General features: G+C 41.4%; 1 protein-coding gene across 33 annotated transcripts in view; it reads right to left on the bottom strand.

The window, feature by feature from the left end:
• Positions 1 to 16553, bottom strand: part of DTNA (dystrobrevin alpha) — a 355973-nt gene that overhangs the window by 25250 nt on the left and 314170 nt on the right. For all 33 annotated transcript variants that reach the window (XM_019815144.3, XM_023241871.2, XM_019815145.3 and 30 more), the window contains 4 exons: positions 15364 to 15451; positions 13291 to 13388; positions 8736 to 8849; positions 663 to 759 (listed from right to left, as the gene is read on the bottom strand). In XM_019815144.3, the coding sequence (XP_019670703.1) occupies positions 663 to 759; positions 8736 to 8849; positions 13291 to 13388; positions 15364 to 15451 (397 nt within the window). The remainder of the gene's footprint in view (positions 1 to 662; positions 760 to 8735; positions 8850 to 13290; positions 13389 to 15363; positions 15452 to 16553) is intronic.

Genomic DNA, 16553 nt, shown 5'->3' with positions numbered 1-16553 from the left:
ACACGTGATTTAGTATATACTGAAGAAGGGGATAGGGGTTTATGAAACGGAGAAGGCCACTTCCCAGTGAGACTAACAGGTTACAGCGCTCTGCAGAGGACTTCCCTAGATCATCTTATTAAACACTCTACCCGCAGAGAGCTAAGGGGGTATTCCTGTTTACAGTTCGTACTTGAGAGTCATGGAAGTTAAGTGACTTGCTGCTAAAGCCTCAGAGATGAGAGAAAATACTTCACTGAAATGATCAGTTAGTTACTCCTCTCAATAAAACTATAATCTCCAAAATTATGGCTGTATCTTCATCTTGCAGAAGCAATAGCTTCTGCTCACTTTATTCAGAACTTCCGAAGCTATTAAATGTACAATATTCCTGAATAAATCCAGTTTTAGTACTTTCAAGGACATAGGAACTGGAAATAAGCCAAGACGTTGTCCTATGAGGGTCCTCAGTAGTCTGGTTCCAGGAAATGGATAAGAATGAGCCTGATAACTGACTGCTATCATTGGACATATCTAAGAAAAGATCCTACATCTGGGACTGAAGCCGTATTTTGGGGAAAATCACATATAGTAATTGGAGAAATCATTGCACATTATGTGTGAACGATTTTTACAAATGCCATAGTCACAGGTCTAGGAAATATTTATTTGAAATGTCTTACCTTTAGTAGCTTCATGAGACCTTCTAACTGGACCATTAGCTCTCTCCGGCTCTCCTGGAGAGCAGACATTCTCTGTTCCAGCTCGTCCTTGCGCTGTCTAAGAAAGAAGTAGTCATCATCAGAACAACATTCAACCCACTGAGCTGATCACACTTCCAAGTCTTGTGACACTAGTAGACCGCCAGAAGAAGGGCACCTCTGATCTCTGATGTGGTTTCCAGGCAGGGAAATGTCAAATGAACGAACAGTTATAGCTTGAGGTGTACATTTGTTTGTTAGAAGTCATACCAAAACACAGATGAATTAAAATCCTCTTGGATATACTCCCCCTTCTACCCTGAATTAACCAGTCAATGAAATCTTTTCTGAATGCTTCGTATGTCCTGGGCCTTGTGTGATGCCATTGGGCCCCTTAAGACAACAAACAGAAACCAAACTGTCACCGAGAAAGGTCAATCCCACAGATCTTCCAAAACCAAGGACGCTTCTGTAAATCTCAAAGGGCATACTGATTACCCTAGTATTTGGAAATTGGAGTTTGAAAGTTTATTTTTCATTTCTTCCATTCTTAGTATGCAATATGGTACCTTTCAGAGGTGAAATATTCATAGTACAGAGTTTTTATAGTCAACTGAAGTTTTCTGGTTTGGGTTTGACTTTATAGGAGTTCCTACAGAATTGTTCCAACTGAAAATAACCTATAAGATTTGTGTTTGTTTAATTTTGTTTGTTTTGCAGAACTTCTATTAAACTGTCAGCAAGAATGGAAACCACAAAGGACAATCTATACTCCATCATTTATATTGACACTGAGAGGTACCAAGAATATCTTTAAAAGAGGGAAAAGAAATGAAACAGTATGGAGAAGAATATTAATGGTTTGTATTTCTGATGTATGTGTGTACTTTTCAAGTCAATTTCAACTCTATTATTTCATGATCATTAGTGAATAATATACACAATTTTTCCCCCGTGCCCCAAAGGCTTCTGCCTGAGTTTGAGATATTGGAACTTATATTTTAAAAATGTGTGACTGCTTTAACCATGTGTTAATGTATGAATGGATGTGCCTAGTCTCAATGGCACAGGCAAAAGATTAAGTGACACTGTAGCAGAGACTCTGAAATGAAAAACTGACAGTATGAAAATGTCACACTGACTTCGGTCAATGACTCATCCAATTGAAAGATATTTTGGGGGGAGCACAGGTTATGGATATAAGTGAAACATTCCTAATTTGCTTTGATTCAGGTTTCTCTAATGAATTATGAATTTAAAATTTATAAACATACCTCAGCTCTTTTTGAATATATTTATATTTTTGGCTTTTATTGCCATTCAAGGCTTACTTACTCCCAGAACATTCCTTCCTTTTTCTTTTACAATTGCCTCTTTTCTGAATCCTGAAGGACAAGGAACATCATGATTTTATAGATTTTAATGGTATCTTATTTTAGTCTTTGTCTTCCTGGGCTGCAACATTCTAATTTTGAAAGTCTTACTCCATTCAAAAATATTCATCAATGACAAATCCACTAGCTGTTTTGTCTTTGACCTTGTCTGCACATGGTGTCCCAAATATATCCATGGTAGGGGTTGGTAGAAGGATAGATAATGTTTCTGACGTATTTCCAGTGTTCTTCTAGATACTGTTTTGTAATTTTTGGACTTTTGGTCATAGGAGCACTTTGCGGAGAGGGTTGCAGTAAATTCTAATATTGTAGGTAAAAAATACTAAGGTAGGCATCTAAAAACTATGCGGAAAAGTTAACTGGTATTAATTTAGAATTAATCAACAATTAAAAAAACTTGTTTGTACAGTTTTCCTATAAGTAGTAATCTTTCAAAACATGACATCTACTCCTTCATGCATTGATTAAATTCAATTAAAAGAATTTCACGGGGCGCCTGAGTGGCCTAGTTGGTTGAGCGTCCAACTTGGGCTCAGGTCATGATCTCGCGGTTTGTGAGTTCAGGCCCCGCGTCAGGCTCTGTGCTGACAGCTCAGAGCCTGGAGCCTGCTCTGGATTCTGTGTCTCCCTCTCTCTCTGCCCCTCCCCTGCTCGTACTCTGTCTCTGTCTCTCTCAGGAATGAATAAACATTAAAAAAAAAAAAAAGAATTTCATGTAATAATGTCTTTATTTAATCTTCTCTATAAGTGGCTACCAAACAGGGGTCTGATCAACAAATTTGTGGTGTAGCTTCCATGGTTCCAAGTGGGAACAAGAAAACAAGGACTAAGTAGTGATTTTATTTTCATAGAGCTAAATGTATACCTCTGTAAAAGGAATGTCTTTTATTTTGAGATTCTGCCTGATAATTTCTAATTTTGCGTGTTTTTTAAATAATATATATGATATATATATATTTTGATGTTTATTTTTGAGAGAGATAGATGGAGTGTGAGTGGGGGAGGGGCAGAGAGAGAGGGAGACACAGAATCTGAAGCAGGTTCCAGGCTCTGAGCTGTCAGCACAGAGACTGATGTGGGGCTTAAACTCACCAGCCGTGAGATCATGACCTGAGCTTAAGTTGAATGCTTGAACGACTGACGGAACCCCCCAGGTGCCCCTTGAATGTACTTTAAAACCTATTTTCTCTTAGGACAATGTTGGGACAACAGGCAAAATTTTAATATAGATCATGTATGAGACAATAATATCAACTTTTCTGAATTTGATGATGGTGCCATGGTTATGTAAGACAATACATTTTTACATAGGAAATATACACAGAAATACTTAGTGGTAAAGGGTTATGATGTCTGCAACTTACTCTCAAAATGACTCATCAAAAATATGTATGCTATACATATACATATATACATTATACATATATACATATATACATATATACATATACATATAAGCTTATATAGGGAGATAGAGAAGGGTGTAGTAATATGTTTGTTATCTCTAGGTGAAGTATATAAGGACATCCATTGTGATTTTCTTACAAATCTTAAATTTTTTCAAAATAAAAAGTTAAAAAAATATACTGTCATTCATGAAACTGTTGTGATAAGAGATGATGGTAATTTTAAAAATATATCCCTATAGGGGTGACTTAGTCAACTGAGCATCCAGCTGTTGGTTTTGGCTCAGGTCATGATCTCACAGTTCATGACCTGGAGCCCTGCGTTGGGCTCCATGCTGACAATGCAGAGCCTGCTTGGGATTCTCTCTCTCCCTCTCTTTCTGCTCCCTCCCCTGCCCTCTCTCTCTGCCCCACCCCTGCTCTCTTTCTCAAAATAAATAAATAAACTTAAAAAAATGTATCATCATATGGTAAAACAAAAAGTACTCAGCTTTATGTTATTTCCCAAAAATCATTTAAAAATTAAGCTGGTCTATTAAATTCAACTCTGGAAACCAGACTTACACCAGAGGTTACACTTACATTTTTAATTAATAGAACACGAAGTTACCTTAATTAGCAAGTTGTTGTTGTTGTTGTTTTACATTTTATTTATTTTTGATAGAGAGAGACAGAGCACAAGTGGGGGAGGGGCAGAGAGAGACGGAGACACAGAATCCGAAGCAGGCTCCAGGCTCTGAGCTGTCAGCACAGAGCCCAATGTGGGGCCCGAACTCACAAACCGTGAGATCATGACCTGAGCCGAAGTCGGATGCTTAACCGACTGAGCCACCCAGGCGCCCCGCAAGTTTTCTTGAAAAATAATTTTATACACATTGAAAAGAATGTAATTTCGGGGGTATAAAATAAAGTGCTTATTTTTTTTGCAAGGTATAGATATGGAAATTATACGTTTTTCCTCTTTGAGATTTGTAGTGTGAAGTTAGTTCCTTCACAGTTTTAATAAATGTTTTATGCTACAAGATGGTATTGTCTTTGCAAACACAGTTCTTTAGCTATCTCTTAATCGTTTTGCAGCTTATCCATTCATGCCATCCATTTGGTACTTTTAAGACACTGTAAATAAAATAATGAGTAGGATACAGTTTTTGTTCTTGAGCAAAAGAGGAGGAGAAAGAAGTTCAAGACGACGATGGTGAGCGTACAATAAAAATATGAACAAATTGCTGCACTTCAGTGGTAACACTGAAGAAGACGTCCAGTTCCATATGGTGGTAAAAATTTAAGGAAGGCTTGCTAGATAACCTTGCAAAACTCCCTCCAAAACTCCACCCAACGTAGAAAAGGAAAGACCTCAGGAACTATGTGGAATGTTCCAGACCTTTCTCTGCTTTATCGGTGCCTCTTGGTTGCCTGTATTCTTGAAGTTACTAGTAAATCTCCATGCTGGAGTAAGATCTCTGATTCGTGTGAACCTGACTTTACATTGTAATCTGCTGTGTGGACTGGACATGCAGTTCTTCCCCCTTCTATGGCTTCTATTGTCGGATTAACAGCAATATCCTTGAGAAGGTCTGTAAGGCCACACAGTGTCACCGTCTACCCCCACCTACATCGTCAGCTCTGTCTCTTTCCGTATACCCTTTCATTCACTGAATTCTAGGTCTAGAGACCTTTCATTTCCTAAAAAAGTGCCACATTTGCTCCTTCCATTTGGTTTTTGGACCTATGGCCTCTATCTTCCAGGAGACCCTTTTACTGCTGTTTTAGCCCCTCTGCCACCCTTAATCCCTGTTCCCATTCATCCTTCATCCTTCAACTCAAACAATCCCTCTTCATGGTAACCTTCTTTGACCACAGTGAAGGGCAGGTTGGATCATAATGTCTCTATTTATTTTTTCAAAAAACCAACTCTTGGTTTCATTGATCTGCTCTACAGTTTTTTTTAGATTCTATATTGTTTATTTCTGCTCTGATCTTTATTATTATAATGTCTCTATTTAAAAGCAAGACTCCTAATAGTCCTTATCTCAGTTTGTAATTATATTCTCATTTGTGTGCTTATTTGATGTATGTCATTTTCCTACTGGACCACACATTCTGTGGGACCAGGACAGTATCTTTTTCAATTCAACTGTGGGCATCCTGCGTTTTAGAAATATTTGCTGAATGAACTAAATGAATAATAAAATGAGGGATGATAAATCTGATAGTAGTGTAGATGGGTCAGGGGCCAGGAATCAATTAAGTGAGTAATAACAGTCCAGCAGGAGATAACTAAGACCCAAGAAAAGGAGACGGAATCCACATGTGCTACTCATTGTGTGGGATCTTGGGTAAATTATTTAACTTCTGTGAATCTCAGTTTCCCTATCTATAAAAAGAGTACAATAATAGTGTCTATCTCCTGGGTTTGTTACAGCAATTACCCGGGACAGTGTATTATAGAGTTTAGTGCCTAGGGAGCGTCAGATTAGCACACGGAAATGCCTATCATATAACCCCACTTGGTTGTCAGATCTGGGTTGCAAACTTGGCTTTCAGCTTTCTTGTGGCTGATGTAAAAAGGAAAATGTGATTATTTAGAAAGGTCATAGTGCTCTTAAGATAAAAATGAACTGCATTAATGAAAAGCTGAGCTCTGCTCCTGTCTCCCCTCATCCATTCCGCAGCTGAAAGAAATTTCTCCTGTTGGTTTCTCAATAGAGGCACCAGAAGGGTGTAATGGACGGAGAAGATCTCTGTCCAAGGAGTTCCTGTGGCTGCTGCATGTGGCCACTCCTCAGTGTGAACAAAGGCCAAAGAGTGCAAGAAGCCATTGTTTTGGAGTCTGAAATGACTAAAGGATAAAAGTTAGAATACCCAAAGCAAGTTTCTTGACCTAGGATGTCAGGGTATCTGTGAAATCTCCAAGTCATGAAAATGCTTACCAGAGAATTAATGGCTTATAAGGATCTAGAGAAATAGCCTTTAAGGGAGGGCATTCCTTCTTCTTCCAGGTAGAAGAAATGTGTAGAATATGGAGGCAGTTGAGATTTAGGTGTCTCGGGCCTCAAGCCTCTAGCTTCAGGCATGGGCCACCAGCTGACAGGGAACACCCAAAACACTGAAGTTTTTCACAGAGACAGGCTCCTTAGCATGGGTGTGGGCTCAGCTGGGGATATGGGAATGCCCACAAGTCAGGGCCAGGAGGGTGGTTAGAACTATCAGTCTATTCCAAGATAGCAATGCCAAGGAGGGAAGACGTATCAGTTGGAAAACTATCATCAGTGACCCAGGCACATAAAGAAGCCTTCCTGGACGGCATCACCCAAACGGAACCAACTACTTTCGAAAGCAAATGCTAACAGGTGATCTGATGAAAATGTTTATGAAAAATTCCTAGTCATCATCCCTCCAACAGAGAATGGGACAGTCAACGGAAGAGGCATAAAGAACATTTCAGGAGACAAGGTACCTAGATGTGGAGATGAATGATCACTCCATTTCCAAATTGGTTTATTCAGTTATGTTTCTGTGTAAGTTCGACTCACAGCTTGTGAGCTGGGAGGGCCTACATAGTCCTAGTAGGCAAATTTTCTTTCGAGCAGGCATTTACTTTTATATGCCTTTGAGGATAATGATATAGAATGTCACCTTTTCCTTCTTTCCACTTTCATCCCACCTGGGTGACGTGTAGTAGAACATGCAAGGACTTCTAATACATCTCCCTGAAGAAAGGACCAGAGAATATAGTTTGAAAAGGAAGGATTTCTGTTTCTTCCACTAAATTCTTTAGTTATTCGAAAGTATGACATGATCCTTTCACATCAAGCAGCCCCCACAAGTTGCCGGTTCCATAGATCTCCTTTCCATAACTCATGCCTTTGGTGGCTCTGCCGTCTAGGCAGATGCACGGGCCTGGAGAGAGGGAGAATGGGGCCTCCCTGAGAGCAGGCTGGGCCTGCAGCCTGGGCCAGATGTGCTGTGGTGCCTCGTCATGCATGTGTCTGAAGAGCAGGGCTGGGATGGAACCCCCGGAAACATCCATGACTACAATCAATAGGAACTTGGTAAAATCCAAACATAACCGTCCAGAACCTGCTTAATTTAGTCATTTTGTCTGGAAGAAGTTAATGGCGCTCTAATGATGACAAGGGTTTCTGAGAAGAGGCATCTGTACTTGCTATAAAAAGCGTCCCTCAGAGTAAGATATACCTGGAATCTGGCACCGAAACTGGAAGATGGAAAGAATGTCATATCTGCTAACAACTAAAAGTGCCTTGTGAAATAGGACATTCCTATGAAGCAATGCCTTTGAATTTCTGTTTGTGCTGTTTGCTGCACACATAGGTTTGAGTATGTGTCATATTTCAGGGCATGGTGCTAAGCCGGTCTGAGGTGAAGCCCACCGCCACCCCCCAGCCTTTTGCACATGAGCACAGCATGTGCTATTCTCTACCTTCCTGACTCTGAAAAGTGCACTGAAATTCAAGGGTGGAACCTTCTAAGGGCCTTTCGGACTCAAATGTCTTATGGTGTCGGACTAGACAACAGCAGGTGTTTTAATTCATTAGCAGAACAAGAAGGTATGAGGTCTATTTTTTAAGGTCTGCATGTGAAGCTTTTATGGACCAAGATTGAGAGAAAATCAGACTCCTTTTTTGTGGGTTACAGGTAAATTTTTAAATGTAAAAGCCTGTGATGTTTATTTAGCTGCTTCTGTGTTTGTTGCGTTGATCACTTGTATCATAAACACATTGTCGATGGTGCAAATAACTAGAAAGAGCTGAGTTCAAATTTTTTTCAGTGAGAGATTTTGTTTGTAAAGAATGCTGTTTCCCCTTCACTGTGTCAAATGAAAGAATAAAATATACACAGCATCTCCTTAAAACCCCCAAATCTCAGTGAATAGGCCTGTGCTATTAAAAAAGAAACAGGGGTGTCTGAGGGGCTCGGTCAGTTAAGTGTCTGACTTCAGCTCAGGTCATGATCTCATGGTGGGTGAGTTTGAGCCCCATGGCGGGCTCTGTGCTCACAGCTCAGAGCCTGGAGCCTGCTTTAGATTCTGTGTCTCCCCCTCTCTCTCTGCACCACACCCACTCTCTCTCCCTCAAAAATAAATAAACATTAAAATTTAAAAAAAAAAAAAAAGAAACAGCAAGCATGTCAGCAGCTATGGTGGCTAAGGACTGTTTTCTGGCTGGACGCTGTTAGACTTTTGGAAGATCCCAGTCACTTGCATTTCCCAAGAGGCCTTTGGGCTCCTCTCTTACCTGAGGAGCCGGAGTTCTGCCAGCAGAGTGGGGTTTTGCTGTGCCTTCTCTGGAGTGGGCTGAGAAGCTTGTTCATGCTCTAGCCGCAGCCTCTGGATCTCCTGTAAGATTTCTCTTGGGAGAGAGGAAGAAGGTAAGAAACTAGGGTCAGTTAACTTCCAGGATATCCAGGATGCTAACATCCGAGGGGGGCGGTCACCCTATGTTTGGGAGCAGAAGAAAGTCTCACTAACCAACAGTGTTTACGAGGGACTGGCTGCAGCTAGATGGGTGCTACGGACAGCGGAAGGCTGACCTCAGCCCCAGCACATTCAAACTCTACAGTATGTTGTTGGAGACTTCAAGCTGAGTGTTCTCACCAGGACCTGATAATCGCTCTACTAAGTAACATAATACTGCGGTAACGTGTTCAACTTTGAAAAGTGTGCTGCTTAGGTGCACAAATATATCTTCCGATTATTTCTGATCACGGCCTGACACCATCAAGTCATTGCAGCGACCGGGTAAGAGGTGCTTGGAGGGAAAACAGGATAAATGGTGCTCATTTCACAAAACTAAATAACCCCATTCTCTCACCGGGAATGACATTCCCCTCACTGAATTTATCGGAGAAGCCCCCGGTTAGGCCAAAAATTTTTTTCTTATTCTTACCATTTTCAGCCTCAACAATGGGTCTCAGTGAGGGTAGCCTTGGAAGGAAAGTGCTTTTAAAAGGATTCACTGTAATTGAGTGTGTGACATAAGAGTGCTATTGGCGTGACCCCTGTCAGGGGTGAGATGTGTCAGTCTATTATTGATGTCGGAGCCTGGGCTGCCCCGCACTGAGGTGAACATTAGGCCGCCATAAAGGATAGGTGACCTATGCAAGGCAAATTATCCCTAAGTGAGTTTGAAGCCATTAAGCAAGGTTACAAGACACATATTCTTGGGGGAGGGGTCAGTCTTCCATCCAGCAAAACGCACAAGAGACAGACAATAAGAACAAAGCACTAAGGAATAAGGAATGGAAGGTGAACTTGGTGAGCAAGGGCGATGGCTTTCCATCCGAAAGGCTGATTTACAACTGCCTGCTTCATAAACACACCAGCATTAAGAAGCTCATTATTAGTTACTACCTCTCTCACGGGTATAGTGAGGAGACTGAACTATAATTCAGGGGTTTTCCACCTTTTTCTGTCCCCCTTTGGCATTCCCTGGTGGAAAACTTTAAGACAAATTTTCTACGGAAACTCAATACGTCAAATGGTTAAAAGGGAGCCTGTTCTGGTGAAAGAAAGCCCTGTGCCGCAAGCCCTTCTTCCCCTTCTTCAGACCTCTATAGAGACCCCAGGTCCCACAGGGCCTGACAATCAGTAAAGCTGAGATTTCGAAGTTCTCCGCCAGGACTAACATCCTGACATTCTATGACTCCCACTTGTTCTCCTTGTCAGTTCCAAGGACAGAACCATGATGCAGCATTTAGCTTAAGGAAGGAAAAGAGAGAAGCAGCTCTGATAAGAAAAATTATGGTAAGATCTGTAAAGAGTACTGAGTTCTTAGCCTCTCCCCAGGAACTGTGCTCTCCTCTTTAATCTTCTTTTATTGAATCCTCATAAAAATTGTATATAGGTCCTGCTATTATCTGTTTCATGAATAAGGAAATCAAAGCACAGGCCAGTTAAAAGACTTGCCCAAGTTCAATAACAAGTAGGTGGTAGAGGTGATTTGAACCCAGGTGGTTAGCTCCAGAGGCCATGGATATCTGACTCCCTCTGTCTTTGGTGTTTACTCTGACAGGTTTAGCCTATGCAGGCTGTGATTTATGTCATATAATGTAAAGAGTACTGCTACTCCTAATACCAATCCCAATTAGTTCTTCCAAGTGTGCTATGAGGAAGCATTATCTTCTAACGATCATGGCTGAAAAGTCCATGAATCACCCAGAGTAGTCATGGAGTGAAGTGAGGAACTCTAACCTCCCCTGAAACTCAGAGATCTGATTAGTGGGTTCATTGTCACCTTGGAGACCACGGGATTCCTAGGGCGAACTCCTACAGTGCAGAAGTTGACCTGGATAAGCTTCTGGGACGTGGTTCTGGGGTCCTTGGAGGGCATGAAGCCACCGGTTTAGACAAATGAGTTCAGGATGGACTAGATGCTCTTCAGGCATGGTGTGGGGAACTCTGTGGGCCACGAAAGGACTAAGAGACAGGACAAACTTCTCTTTCTGCCATCTCTTCTCATTCCCATTTCTTTATTCTCTCTCTGGTCCTACAAACACGCATTCAGAGTACAACATCCAGAAACGTCTTGGAAACAAGCAGTAAGACTGGTAGCACACCATAGCTGGGGCCATTGGAACATCCATGGTGCTCCTAGCTGATTCTGGAATTCTGCATGGGGGCCGATGTCACTGGGGTATTTCCTTAAAGGAGGTCCTGATTTCACCTCATGCTGAGTGGAAGCAGAGGATTTGAAGGGAAAATAAAGTGCTTTGGAGAGGTAGGAGAGCAGGAAAACACTGCAACCAAGATAAGATATTTGTGGGCTTGGGAATTTTCACTGTAGTCTTTTTCTCTTTCTAAGAACAGGAAAATATGCCAACCAAGTCTGCACCTTCTTTTTAATTTTTATCATAGAACGTTAAAAAACGCTTTGACCATTTATCCCTAAATTCTCATGTCAAACTCTATAGGCATGAAACAAGGATCAGGACCTCCTCCTTTATTCAGTTTGATCTCAGAAGTGACATCAGTGTTTAAGAATGGGATTCAGTGGGGGCGCCTGGGTACCTCGGTTGGTTAAGCATCTGACTTCCGCTCGGGTCATGATCTCATGGCTCATGAGTTCAAGCCCCACGTCGGGCTCCGTGCTGACAGCTCAGAGCCTGGAGCCTGCTTTGGATTCTATGTCTCCCTCTTTCTCTCTGCCCCTCCCCTACTCATGCTCTGTTTCTCTGTCTCTCTCAAACATAAACATTAAAAAAAAATAAAAAAAGATTGGGATTCAGTGTTAAGACAGTTTGGTGCTCTTCTAAGAGATCTAGAATGTACACATTGCTCCCATGTTGGACCTACTCAGTATTGAGTTTGAGATCTAACTCTGCAATTAATTATTTTTCTCACTCAGTATATATTTACTGAGCTTCTGCAACATCCTAACCATGGGCCTAGAACCCAGAGGCCCTTTGGCATGGCCTCTGTTCTCAAAGAACTTCCATTTCAGTCAGGGAAGAAGGAAACAGACACATAGATGCAATTATTTCAGATAATGATGTCTCACACGCATACCAGGAGCTGTGATAGAGAGCGGTTCCTGGTGCAGGAGGTAGTGGGAACGATTAGACGGGAGGACTTGTGAGGTAAGACCTGAATGATGAGAAGGGCCTGCCCATGCAGCGACCCTAAGGAAGAGCGCCCTAAACTGAGAGAACAGCTAGTACACAGGCTGCAAGGAAAGAGGTGAGCAGGAGCACACTGAGCAGGATTTGCGGAGGCTGGCAAGGTAGGCAGGCATCAGCCCAGGTTAGACCTTGCAGACCACGGTAAGAAGGGTAGGTTTCAGTCGAAGTGTGACAGAAACCCATCAGAGGGTTTTGAACATAAAATAACATGATATGACTTGTGTTTCACACAGTGACAGGTTGGGCTGCTGCTAATGGTGGAAACAGAGTGGACAGTCTGGGATATGTTGCGGGGGTCAGCTGAGAATCAGTCTGTGTCGAATAGACAGAGTCCTGCTGATGGACTTGGGCATGGAGGTGTTTGGCTCCAACAACTGGGGGACAGTGGTGTCAGCCCAAGTGCCTGATTTGCTTATTTAAAAGTTTATTTATCTTGAGAGAGAGGAAGAGAGAGCACAAGCAGGGTAGGGGCAGAGAGAGAGGGAGAGGGGATCCTAAGCAGGCTCTACTCTGCCAGCACGGAGCCTGACGTGGGTCTAGAACTCACAAACCGTGAGATCATGAGCTGAGCCAAAACCACGAGTCGGACGCTAACCGACTGAGTCACCCGGGCGACTTCCAAATGCCTCTTTTAGAAGAGCCTTCTGTTTGTCTCTGGGTGGCACTCAGGAGGGCCCTTCTGAATGAGACAGCTCCTTAACAAAAACAGGCGTGTTGGGGCACCAGGGTGGCTCAGCGAGTTAAGCGTCCTACTCTTAATTTTGGCTCAGGTCATGATCTCACAGTTGGTGAGGTAGAGCCCCAAGTTGGGGCTGCTTGGTTTTCTCTCTCCCCTCTCCCTCTGCCCCACCCTCTGCTCCCACTCTCTCTCTTTCTCTCACAATAAATAAACTTTCAACAAAAACAAGCACGTCAGTGAAAGGGAAATGATACTGTCTAGAGAGGAAACATTGATTGCACTGATATCTCAGAACTGTATGTATGTTTTCTCATGAAGCTTTTGAAGATCTAAAATCTAAAGACGAGCTTCTCAGACGCCAATATCACTGACTAAAGACATCGTCCTTTAAATATGCATACAGCTGAAAAACCTGGATATTTTAAAGCATAACTGTAAGTTTTCAGTGAACACACACTCTGATCAAAAAAGCCAGCATGTCTAAAAAGCCTTACCTGTTCTTGTTTTCTAGCTCTGCGATCAGCTGCCTCTGTTGCTTATTCGCATCAATGGTGAAGGAGATGTCAGGAGCACTTCTCTGCTGGGTCGGCTGCTGTAAAACATGTGGTTTATGCTGTTTAACATTGGGAATGGAAACCCATGTGTGTGAGGAGACAGGAATCATGAGATATGCAGACAGGAAAGAAAAAAAAAACTATTTCTATCAAAACAGGAAAAGCAAGTACATGAAATTGCCATTCATCTCCTAAGCACCGACTTCTCTGTGAATCTGGGGGGACGCCTTTGCGAGCAGAAGCAGAACAGAATTCTCTGGCAGGCAAACACACAAAACGTAGAAGACATAGTCTTGTAGCTTTCTGACTTGAAGTCTTTGGGAGCGATTTCATTCTTGCTGTGCTGTCCCCACTGTGACAGTTCTCTCAGTGTAGGTGGGTGTAAAAAATACTTCCCTGTTGAGATACCTCTCTAGAATTACTGTTCAATCACTGTAACGCACAATAAAAAAATTTCACGGTTTGAAAATCACAGTTAATAGGATTTTCTTTTCTTCTTTTGGTCAACATACTTATTAGCATTTCTTTATTCAGGTATGTAATTTTACATTAATGGATATATACATCCTTCCTCCACATTGATGGCATAACACTCATCACTCCTGGTCATGTTTTAACAACTAGTGTATATGCAGTCACGGCTTTCTCCATTCTCTCTCTCTCTCTCTCTCTCTCTATATATATGTATATATATACACATACACAGAAATTAATCTTAACAAATTATATATATGCAAATTTCCCTGACTAAATACACATACATATATACATATATATAAATACGGCCTATGATTATATGTAAATACATATATACATATGTATATTTATAGACGTATTTTTTGTTGTAAAATCAAAGTATTATTGTATCCAATGAGTTCTTTTACACAATACATTGATAATAATTACAAGAGGATTTAAAAATTTTTTTTTAACATTTATTTATTTTTTGAGAGACAGAGAGAGACATAGTGTGAGTAGGAGAGGGGCAGAGAAAGAGGGAGTCACAGATTCCAAAGCCTGACTCGGGACTCAAACTCATGAACTGTGAGATCATGACTTGAGCTGAAGTTGGACATTTAACCGACTGAGCCACCCAGGTACCCCAAGAAGATTTTTTACAACAAGGAGAGATTGATTTTCATATTTCCAAATAAAAGTCAACTTTTACATATGTATGTACATTTACATATGTATACACATGTAATCACATACTGTATTTATATATGTACATGTATATGTGCATTTACTGAAGGTTTGTCATTTTTTTATAAAAACAGAGTCAGATTATGTATAGTTCCCTGCACTTTGCTTTCTTTGCTCTACAGTACATTTTAGAAGTTCCTCAATTGGTTTTTAAACAAATTAAAAAAAATCACAATTAACCTTTCCACTAAAGAATGCCAAGCTTTTAAAAATGGCATCAATTGCCTACGCCCCCAGAAATGAAAAAACTTTAATGTCCAGACACCTGACTATAGAAAGATTAAGCTTGGTAAATGTCTGGCTCTCATAAAGCTTTTCTATGATTTTTTAATTGGCATTTCTTTTAACAAAGAAGTGATTTGTGTTGCTAACAAAGGATTCGGGGTCCTATGTTTTATATCCTAAATGACTTCCCGTAGCTAAGCCTAGCGAACGGCAGCTTCGAGCTGTGATCCAGGTTTTTCCTCTGATTTCAGTACATAGTTTTCTGTTTCTTGTATATACTACATATCGATAAAAGTGGAAACTTATCTGAGCCAGTTGTGGATTTGAGTCATTCCTCTTTCTCTTAACTGATCAGGAATTGTCCAGACACACCCGGTGTTGGGCTGGTTCAGCAGTGTTGTAACAGAATACCTAAAGCTATGATTTATGCCACACCAGACCCATAGCCGGACGGTGAAAAACAGAAGTAGAAGGCTCGTGTTTAGGTCCTGCAGGTCACACAGTAACAAGTTCTCAGCTTTGCTGTCGTCGCACCAACTGTAAGGATAACAGTGAACATGACAGACTCTCACTCAAACTACTTACAGACGAAGCGGACTCTGCTGCCAGTCTTGCCGCGTACCTGGCGATCAGTCTGTGTTCTTCATCGAGCCGGTTCGAACTCTCAAGCATGCTATTGAGAACAGAGCAAGAAGAAGACTGTGAGGCAGTGAGGAAGACGGATGGATGTATATTACCACCAGAGGCGCTTGCTATTTCAATTTTTCGGTGTAAAAATTTGAAAGCTATATGAAACCCCGTTAGGTTCACGATCTCAGACGTGGATTCATGGCATGATCTAACACACGGCCAGGAAGCTGCGCTAATAAATCCTGTCTTCAGTTAATTAAATGTCTTACTAAGAAAACTCCAAACAAGAGTTACTTTTCTCATCAACATTTCTGATAAAAGAATATTTTCTCTTGGGGTCCCTGAGTGGCTCAGTCAGTTAAACATCTGACTCTAGGTTTCGGCTCAGGTCATGATCTCACAGTTTCTGAGTTTGAGCCCCGTGTCGGGCTCTGTGCTGACAGCAAGGAGCCTGCTTGGGATTCTCTCTTTCTCTTTCCCTCTCTCTTTCTCTCTCTCTGTTCCTCCTGTATGCTCTCTCTCTCTCTCTCTCTCTCTCAAATAAATAAACAAATAAATAAATAAAACTTTAAAAAGTAATATTTTCTCTTCAGTTTTATTGCCTTTAACATTTTTATTTCCTTATTACATCAGAAATACATGTCCACAATGGACATGTCAGAAAATATGGAAGCACAAAAAAACCCCCAAAAAACCCAGTTGTGGTCAGCCTGCAGTGATGCCTACCTCCTGATATTCACCCTTGTGTGTAACCCTCCTCCTTTAGTATGGGCTGGACTTACTGGCTTGCTTTTAATGAGTAGAAACAGTCAGTTTCTATTCAGTTTCATGGACAGAAGTAATGGAATGTCACTTTCAAGATTAGGTTATAAAAAGACCATGGTTTCCATCCTGAGTCTGATTTCTCTCTCTTGAGCTCATTGCATGGCTTGCTCTGTGGGAAGCTAGCTGCCATGTCACAAAGCAGCCCATGGAAAGGCCCATGTGATAAAGAACCAAAGCTAGCCAATAATAACCTTGTGAATGAAATCCCACACATAGACCCTTTAGATAAGATAGCAGCCCCAGCTAACAGCTTGATTGCAACCACATCACAAGCCTTGAGTCACAGGCACCATGCCGGATTCCTGACCCACTGTGGGATA

This window comes from Felis catus, chromosome D3 (assembly GCF_018350175.1).
Source record: "Felis catus isolate Fca126 chromosome D3, F.catus_Fca126_mat1.0, whole genome shotgun sequence".
Lineage (NCBI taxonomy): Eukaryota > Metazoa > Chordata > Mammalia > Carnivora > Felidae > Felis > Felis catus.
Note: the sequence above shows the minus strand (reverse complement) of the source record. Positions and strands in the feature narration are given on the sequence as shown.